This window comes from Octodon degus, unplaced genomic scaffold, assembly GCF_000260255.1.
Source record: "Octodon degus isolate 3935 unplaced genomic scaffold, OctDeg1.0 scaffold00315, whole genome shotgun sequence".
Taxonomy (NCBI): Eukaryota; Metazoa; Chordata; class Mammalia; order Rodentia; family Octodontidae; genus Octodon; species Octodon degus.
The window spans coordinates 771,044-780,751 of NW_004524891.1; the positions used below are offsets into that span (position 1 = coordinate 771,044).

Below are 9,708 nucleotides of genomic sequence, written 5' to 3' on the forward strand. Positions count from 1 at the left end.
TTTTTTTTTTTTTTTTTTTTTTGCGGAAATCCCCTTAGCTCTTGTTCTTGTCTTCTTAGCATCTTTTGCTCATGTCATTGCAGGTACTCTGTTCCACCTGAGCATGGAAAACGACTGGAGCGTCTCGCCAAAGGTACCATTTTTCCTCTACATGTTGAGTAGGGCCCACCCAGGAGCTATATTCTGCCCTGAAATGTCCATTGTCTGTGGTCAGGTAGGGATTTCATACAGCTGCTGGTGGTATCCATCACAGAGCAGCTTTAATCTCAGCCTCTCCATTCCCTCCAGAAGGGATTGAGTCCTTCCTTCTTTGACTATCCTCCCTGAACATGGGTTTCTTTGACCAAAAGAGTACAAGTCCTGTTGAGTCTAGTTTTTTCTGCCAAAATCTCAAAAGTTAAAAGTAAAAATTGGGTTAGTGTTTGGGTTTCTTTTAAAGTGGACTATGATTGAGTCATACATAAGAGTCTTCAATATCAGGGTAGATTTTTATTGTAGATGTGTTTTTGACAAGGATGGAGGGCACAGTCTTAATCTTTCAGGACTGGCAAAAGTCCTACTTTCAAAGCTGTGTAAGAACTGGGACCCTGAATGCTCTCCATCCCCAGGGTTTGATTACCCAGATAACGTTGTGCCTGGGAAAGCCCAGAAGCCCAGAAGCTCATTGGAGAATCTTAGAATCCACCCTGAGCCAGAAGGCTCCTTGATCAGGTTGGTGATTCATCCTCTTTATCAGCCAGATGAAGTATACAGGTATGAAGTGACCATAGGATTACAGAGTCCATGTAAAAGCATCATATTAACTCTATCCTTTGTCCATTTGAACAGGATTTTTCCCAGGAAGTGCTCAAAGCTGTGAGGCTTTTCTTCGTCATAAGATGACCCTGATATCTCCTTTAATGCTGAAGAAATATGGTATTCCTTTTGACAAGGTGAGCTGTTACAGACAGAACCTCTAGGCTTCCATGGAAACCACCCTTTCTGGTCTTTAAGCTTTGTTCTAGTTCATCACTCTTTCCCTTTGATTTGCAGGGGGAGACTTTGATCTAAAGGTGGCTAGCGCGCCTGCCTGCTGCTGGGGGGATCCAGGTCCTCTGTACTGCGCTAATTTGGACTGATTAATTACAGCTATAGTGTTCATGGGATGTGTTAGGCTTTGCATTTTATCCAAGACAGCAGAACTCCAGTGGATTTAGAAGTTCTCCTTGGTTGCTCAGTTCTGTGGTGCAGACAGACCTTGGGGTCAGTTCAGTTCTTCACTAGACCATCCCTGTGTATAGAAGGTCTTTTAAGTCTTTTCTTGTTCAGGTGACTCAAGAAGCTGGTGAATTTATGATCACTTTCCCTTATGGTTACCATGCCGGTTTTAACCATGGCTTTAACTGTGCGGAATCTACAAATTTTGCTACGCATCGCTGGATTGAGTATGGCAAACAAGCTGTATTGGTAAGCACACTTGATAGTTTCCTATAACCCCACAACTAAGAATGTCTGGTTAAGTGATTCTTTTTTTTTCCCTTTTTCTCCACTATTGGGGATTAAACATAGGAACTACATACCTAGCCTTTTTAATTTTTTGTTTTGAGACAGTGTCTCAGTGAATTCTCCAGGTGAGTCTCAACTTTGCAGTTCTCCTGTCTCAGCTTCAGAAGTGCTGGTATTATAAGCATGTTTGCATGTGCCTGCTAATGGACAAATGCTTGTTGGGTTCATTGATTAGTATCAAACATTTCTTTGAACTCCTGGAATTTGGAAACAAATAGGCTGGGACTATGTGAAATGTGAGTAATTTGTGTTCTTAAATAATTTGTGTGTATGTGCATGAGCTTACTATGGTGTCACATCTCTGTAATCCTGTCATTTTGGGAGGCTGAAGCAGGAGGATTACAAGGTTGAACCCAAGTTGGTATATTTATTGAGACCCTGTTTCAAAATTTAAAAATATTCAAAAAAGGGCTGGAGATGTAACTCTGCAAAGGCCCTGGGTTTGATCCCCATACCACCAAAAAGAAAAAAAAAAGTAAAAATGTGTTTATCAGGGGCTTGCCAGTTAGCTTAGTTGTTTAAGCACCTGCTTATGCAAATGCAGTCAGGTATAGGATACTACAGTTCGATCCCCAGCTCCACATGCCTTTCCGGACCTGCCCTTAAGGCAGCCTGAGCCAGAAAAAAAAAAAAAATCCTTCTCAAAAATGTGTTCAGCTCTGGAAAGTATAAAGTAAGGTTTTACTTGTAGGTCCTTTTTTTTTTTTTTTTTCCCCAGTACTGTGAATGGAACTTGGGACCTTGTATTTGCCAGGCATATTCTTATGCCACTGAGCTACCTCCCAGGCCCCTGTAGGTCCATTTGGCTTTATTTTATTTTATTTTTTTGCGGAACCAGGGATTGAACTCAAGCCCTTGTGCTTGCCAGGCAAGTGCTTATTCTACTGAGCTGTCTCCCTGTCCCTGGCTTTATTTTTAGTGTTTTGATTTGTTATTGGGAATGGAACTCAGGACCTTATGTTTGCCTTGCAGGCACTGTGCTACTGAGCTATATCCTTGGCCCTCATTTAGCTTTATTTATTTATTTATTTATTTATTTATTTTTATTTATTACCTTTATTTATTGTGTGTGTGTGTGGCCAGCTCAGCCCACCAGGGGGCGGGGCTGGCTGGCATGTGGTGCTGGGGATCGAACCGCGGTCCCTTTGCTTTGCCAAGCCCGCTTCAAGTAGGTGCTTTAGACCACTGAGCCATCTCTCCAGCCCCCTCATTTAGCTTTAAAGTGTACCCACATATCAACATTTCTTGCTAAGGGTTTCTGAGATTTTTCTTTTGAGAAATTATTAAGGTTTTCCTTTTAACGTGCAAGCAGTGGGGCTGGACTTTTGACCTAGAATAGTAGCCTTCCTTGTGTGGCCCTGATCTGGGTAGCTACCCAGGGACAGGTAGCTGTTGAACATGGAGGGACCTAAGTGCAGAAATGAGTTTCTAACCATTCACCACACGTCTCCTGGGTGCTGGGTGGCTTTGTTCCCCATGCTGTGCATTTTGTGCACTTTGGTGCTGCTTCCTGATGTGGGAAGGTGATGTAAGCATGATGCCCAGTACCCTTATCTGAGTCAGAATGGCTTTTTAAGCGAGCTCACACTCTTGCTTGGAGGGGGGAAGTGCAATGTATGGCAGAGTGGAAGCGGGTGAGGTGGCCTTCACCTGATGGTTGTTCATGACAGTGCTCCTGCAGAAAGGATATGGTGAAAATCTCCATGGATGTGTTTGTGAGGAAGTTCCAGCCAGAAAGGTACAAACTTTGGAAAGCTGGCAAGGACAGCACAGTCATCGACCACACTCTGCCTACGCCGGAAGCTGCTGAGTTTCTTAAGGAGAGTGAGCTGCCACCAAGAGCCAGCAGTGAAGAGGAGTGCCCTGAAGAGGACCTGGATGGGGCGGAGCACGGAGAGGAGGGAGACCTGAAGAGAAGGTAGCAGGCAGCCCACTTGGGCCAGCTGCTATAGCTCCAAAGAGGCTGTGGGGTGTTGGAGCCCCACCTGAGAGGGTTTTCTTGGTGTCAGCTAGGGAGTGCCGTTGCTCCGTTGTAACGCTTACCTAGGAATGAGGATAGTAAACCTGTAGTAGTCTGTGGGAGCAAGGGGCAGGATCTTCTTGGGCCAGAAAAGCCAAATTTTCCCATCACATTAGAGTGTTTATTTAAAAAGAAGTGGTGGCAGGAACGAGACTCAGTTGTATAAGAGTAATGTAAATACAAGAAAGCTGTACGTTGGTGTTAGAGTCTGAGGCAGAAGATCTGTGTTCTGAAAGAAGAGTTCATTGTAGGCCATGGTGGAAAGGCAGGAGGGACATTTTTCAGGTACCCTGTGTGCCTGCTTTCAGTCCTCACAACAAATCTTGTACTTTGCATGGATGGAATCAGCAATAAGAGGCAGCCTGCTTTCCAGACGGTCCACTCGGGGCCTGGCCATTTGTTTTGTGTTGTGTGTGGATGTGTGTGAATGTTTTGGTATGTGGGGGTCTTACAAAATTTGTCTTCTCCCTTACAGCCTAGCCAAGCATCGTATAGGGACAAAGAGGCATCGGGTTTGCCTGGAAATACCACAGGAGGTGAGTCAGAGCGAGCTCTTCCTCAAGGAGGAGCTGAGCTCTGGCCAATATGAGATGACGGAGTGCCAGGCCACGCTTGCTCCTGTGAGGCCTACCCACAGCTCTGTGCGGCAAGTTGAGGATGGCCTACCCTTCCCAGGTGAGTTGACTGTGGTTATCACAATCCTTATATTTGTTTGTTCTGTTTTTCAATGTCACATTGAGTACAAGGCCAGAAATAAGAAGGGTGATAGCCACATCTGAGACTCAGAAGTGGAATATGAGAGCACTTTGCTTGGAAACGTGCAAGGTATATGAGGTATGAAGGGAGAGGCCTGACTCCTTGCCTGCTGAAGTATGAGCTTGCTGCGTTGGCTTTCAGCAGTTGGCCTGGCACTTGCAGAATGCCTTGCTACTTTAAGAGTTGGTTCACTTTAAAGCTAGAGGAGACAGTTATATTTTAAGATAGGAGTAGTGGCTCATACCTGTAACACCAGTGCTCTGGGAGGTTGAGATAAGAGAACTGAAAGTTTAAGCCCAGTCTGGGCAGCTTAGTGCTTTAGTGAGATCTTCCCCCAAAATTTAAGGAAGACTAAGGATGTAGCTTAGTGTGAATGCCTAGGTTCAGTGCCTAATACTAGGGGGAAAAAAAGTGTGTCACCCAGATGCTCATTGAGATTTGGTTTGTTAGGGAGAGGTCTGCCTTATTCTTTTTTTTTTTTGGTGGAACCAGGGATTAAACTCAGGCCCTTGAGCTTACGAGGCAAGCGCTTATTCTACTGAGCCATCTCCCCCGCCCCATTGCCTTACTCTTAAGCTTGCAGAAGTCAGGCTTCTGTGCTATGGCTTCTGACAGTGCTACACAGTATGTGTGCTGTCGGCCAGGGAGCTCTGTGCTTTCAGGGCCTGCCCAGGCTGGCTCCTCCTGAGCAGGCTTTCCAGTGTAGGTAGTTGGGACTATGCCAAGCTTAGGCTTATAGGCCCTCAGGAGACCTGGGAGGAAGTGGCAGGCTCTGCCTGCTGAGTGCAGGTGATACCCCAACTTATACCCAGGGGCTGTACCTGGGAGTAGTCCTGAGAAGTGGTAGTATCCTCATACACAGGATGGAACTGGAGGCCGGAGATGGGACATGAGCTGTGGTCAGTCACCCTTCAGTAGGCTTAGCCAGGATTTAAAGCCAGGTTGCACATCCATCCATCCATCCATCCATCCATCCATCCATATTCTTCCTGCTTTCCCACTCCATCTTTGTCAAATTCACATGTACGGGAGGAAATTGACTGTGTCTAATGTGTTCATTATTTCAGATTACTCTGACTCCACTGAAGTCAAATTTGAAGAGCTCAAGAACGTCAAACTAGAAGAGGAGGATGAAGAGGAGGAACAAGAGGCAGCTGCCCTGGATCTTTCTGTAAATCATTCTTCTATAGCTGGACACTTAGTCTTGTCAGTTTCCAAAAAGAAAGCATCTTCTAGCCTGGGCTCTAGTTCTCAGGATTCTGTTTCTTCTGATTCAGAAACCAGTGAGCCCCTCTCCTGCCAAGCTCCTGGGCAAACGCGAGTTCTTACTGTGCACAGCTATGCCAAAGGCGATGGCAGGGTCACAGTGGCACAGCCGTGCACGAGGAAGAAAGGCAGTGCCCCCAGAAGTATCAGCGAGCGGGAGATGGCTGAGGTACAGTCTCTGGGCAGTGGGGTGGAGGCAGCTGCCCAGAGGCGCCTAGTGCAGGGGAGGTGGGCCTGTGGCAAGGAGTTGCTGCAGCTCTCCAGGAAGCCAGTGAGACCCCTCTCATCAGTGTCCCCAGCCACTTGGTTATATTAGACAGCAAGCCTGATGACGTGCACTGTCTTCCAGCTTGTTTTTTGCAGGAATATCCTTTCCTTTCCTCTTTCTGTGTGTGACCGGTGAGGATTTTATCATTGATGGCTTAGTGACAGCTATAGCAAGTCTCAGTACTCTGATGAAAGCATTGACATTGACTAGGTGCATATTTCTAGTGTTTCTAGTAGTCGTGGTTTTCTGGTTGGCTCCCTACTTGCTTTTATTTTTATTTTTATTTTATTTATTTATTTTTGGCGGAACTGGGGATTGAACTCAGGCCCTTGCACTTGCCAGGGAAGCACTTATTCCACTGAGCCATCTCCCCGGCCCCCGCAACTTGCTTTTAATATTCGTATACTTCCATCTGCCTTCTTGTGTAGGGTCAGGATTCTGCTAGGACTCTGTACCAGGGAGTGTTGCTCCGTCCACCACACAGTGGTTGCAGGCTGATGAGCTAATAACCATCAGTGTGTCTTTCTCATTGCCTGATTGCTGCTCTCTGCACTCTCATGTAAGTTTCCACAGGAGTGCATTTCTGCTTGTAAACTCCATTCCTTAAGCTAGCAGCTGCCACCTGACAATTCTTCCTCAAAAGCTGCCTTGTCGATCTTATGTGGTGTCTCGGTGCATCCTGTGCTGTTGTTGCTCCGTCCTCCTTTCTTCTTTAGGTTGGAATCACAGTCACAAAAGCATCTGACAGGAACTCGCTATTTGCTCAGTACTTGGCCAGCAGCCCATAATTAACACCTGTCTTTTTTCCTTCCCAGTTTGATGTCTGTCTTGTTTATTTATTTAGCAGTGTCGGGAATTGAACTCACTTATTCTGCTGAGCTATCTCCCCGACCTTCCTTCCCAGTTTGGACCCATTTAAATGACAGGTAAAGAATTGGGCATAGAGAGCTTAGACTGTCACTTTATTACCAGTTAATATGATTAAACAAAGTGGCTTTTAACCTGTGGCCAAATGGCCCTGGTACTCATTTGCTCTCAGTTGTAGAGGTGACCTCCCTTGTCCTATGCAGTCCTTGATGTTCATGGGCCCCTTCTAGAGCAAAGCGTTTGCTGCACAGCTTCCGTGTGGTGAGGACATCCCAGAATGGGCTCCTCCTGGAAAGAGCAGATCATCGTTAAATGATACACATTTAACCTGGTAGAGTAGGAGAAGCTAGGAGGCCTTGGGGAGAGCAGTCTGTGGGAGAGGGGCTTCTCTTCTGCACCTGCACCCCTCCTGATTTATTTTCTTTTCTATGTGGAGTTCCCAGATGGAGCCTGGTGGAAATGCCCTCCTCCACTCCATCACCAGCCATGGGCTGCCTGGTTTGTGCTGTTTAACACTCTCCAGAAAGTCTTGGCTCTTGGCCTCTTTACCTTCCTTTGTAATCATTTATTGCCAGTCCACTGTGCCGTGACTGTGCCCTCATCAGAAGTCCCTTGAGAACTAGAAAAGTGGGCAGATAGGGGCTGATGGGTGATGTGTTCCAACTTAGCTTATAGCTGGGGGGAAGAGTTCGGGAAGGCTGTAGATGAGGTGGTTTGCTCTGACCTGAGGTTAGCGTGCAAGGTAAACAGAATGAAACTGGAGCAAGAATGGGGGAGGAGAATGCTTTATATATTGTTGATAGCTTATGCCAATTTTAAAGCACATGGAGGCTTGCAAAGGTTTTAGTTTGTTTTGTTTGGGATAGGGTCTCACTAATTCTGGCTGGCCTGGACTTCACTATGTCGTCCAGGTTGGCCTTGAACTTGGTGTGATCCTCCTTGTCTCAGCTTCCTGAGTGCTGGGATTCAGGTGTGTACTACAGTGCCTGGCTTGCAAAGGTTTCAGTTTATTTGAAGAATGTAGGGGGCTCTGCCTCATGTGCTCCTGGACTTCGTGTTGGACAGGAGCGGAAGGTTCCCCTCCATCTGTGTTCAGAAGCTCAAAACCTCCATGCTACGTTGTTTTAAGTACACACACACACAAATGCTAAGTGAATAGTGGAAATCCTCATCACTTGGCTTTAACAGTGTTAGGATCTCATCACAATTGCCTCATCCATTCTGTTCTTATTCTCTGATGTGGTTTTGAGTAGTTAGTTTATTTGAGTTAAGTCAGTGCTCACCTCTTGTATCTGTTTATGTCACTCTTCATATTCGTTAGCATTAGGGCAGTGTTGTCTTCCTCCCAGACTGTTGACTTACTCAGACTGTATTTCTTGGTTTTCTTTTTCGTACTGGGAATTGAACTCACAACCTCACACTTGCCTGGCAGGTGCTGTCCCACTGAGCTCTATCCCAGGTCCTTCAAACTGTCTTTTAAAGCTGTGCTAGTATGTGGGGAGTTCTTCCTGGAAGTAGTGTACAGATTTTTGGAGGGAGAAAGGACGAGGACAATTTAAAAACATTTAACAGATGGCATTATAATTTTTATTTCCTGGGTTTGCATTGTTTGAGCATTTTTTTGATTTTTATTTACTTTCATTAATATTCTTTTGGTGCTAGAGAATGAATCTATGGCATTGTGGATGCTAAGCACACACATTACTCCTGAGCTACAGCTGGAGCCCAGCTTATCTTTATAGCTAAATACTTCTACTTCAGGAAAGGCTGAGAAAAGATTTATAAGAAGGAAGCCAATTAGGAACCTGTTTCTTCAAGCCTTAGAGGAGGGGAGGACCATGTGGGATGGTGGTAACAAGCATAAGGGTACAACACAGACTTAGCTGAGAAGGTAGTAGCACGGAACAGCTAGTATCAGCCAGTGAGAATATTATGAGGGTTGACTCGGAGCAGCCAGTGTGATTGGATGGGTTCCATATAGGATAGAGGTTGAAGGAAAACTTTTTTTTTTTTTCATGGAACCGGGGATTGAACTCAGGCCCTTGCTCTTGCCAGGGAAGCACTTATTCTACTGAGCCATCTCCCCAGCTCAGTTGAAAGAGGCGGGGCACAGTGCCACATGCCTTTGATCCCTGCTACTCAGGAGGTGAGATGGGAGGATCACAAGTAGGACCTGTCTCAAAATAAGAAAGACTGGCGTGGGTCAGTAGAGTGCTTGCCTAGCATGCATGAGGGTCCTGGGTTTAATCCTTAGTACAGAAAAAGAAAAAAAAGTGACAGAAGGGCTTTGTTTGATGGTCAGAATGTCAGCCATGTTCATGTTCTGTGAAGTAGGCAGGCCACAGACCTATAGAAGGAGCCTGAAGGTGTAGAATCCACCAGGAGGCTGAGGCTGAGGTGGATTCACTGAGTGAAGAACAGTGTCCACAGTGTCTGTGGAGGTAGAATGTCCAGGTTAAGAGGAGGATCAGTAGCCAGAGGCTGAGGGAGTGAAGCGAGAGTGGTGTATCCTGCGATGGGAGGAGACTGACGCAAGGCAGTGGGAACTATGGCCAGTGGAACCTTGTATTAAAGGTCGGGTGTGCAGAGTGTGGAGTTGGAGACAGTAGGGGAGGAGGGGGAGTGGAGTGGTTGGGTTCTGGGTCTCTATGGATGGAGGTGGGGGTGGGTGGGAGCAGTATCCTGGCCTGGGAGAGGGATGTAGAGGATGGAGGGGAGAGCTGCCTAGGGCTGTTTTTTGGTTTGCTATTGATGACCCTGAGGGCTAATCCCAGGGCTTTGCACATGCTAGGAAAGTTATTTTCCACTAAGCTCCATCTCTAGTTGGGTTTTTCATTTTTTAAGGTTTAAAAAAATGTGAAATAATGCATGTTATAAAATGGATTGTTGGGCTGGAGAGATGGCTCAGTGGTCTAAAGCACCTACTTGGAACAAGCTTGGCAAGGCATCAGGGACCGCGGTTCAATCCCCCAGCACCACATGCCAG

General features: G+C 46.2%; 1 protein-coding gene across 5 annotated transcripts in view; it reads left to right on the forward strand.

Moving 5' to 3' along the window:
- Kdm4a (lysine demethylase 4A) overlaps positions 1-9,708 on the forward strand; it is a 66,410-nt gene that overhangs the window by 28,460 nt on the left and 28,242 nt on the right. For all 5 annotated transcript variants that reach the window (XM_023707856.1, XM_023707855.1, XM_023707857.1 and 2 more), the window contains 6 exons: positions 84-133; positions 829-932; positions 1,309-1,446; positions 3,216-3,463; positions 4,041-4,240; positions 5,389-5,492. In XM_023707856.1, the coding sequence (XP_023563624.1) occupies positions 84-133; positions 829-932; positions 1,309-1,446; positions 3,216-3,463; positions 4,041-4,240; positions 5,389-5,492 (844 nt within the window). The remainder of the gene's footprint in view (positions 1-83; positions 134-828; positions 933-1,308; positions 1,447-3,215; positions 3,464-4,040; positions 4,241-5,388; positions 5,493-9,708) is intronic.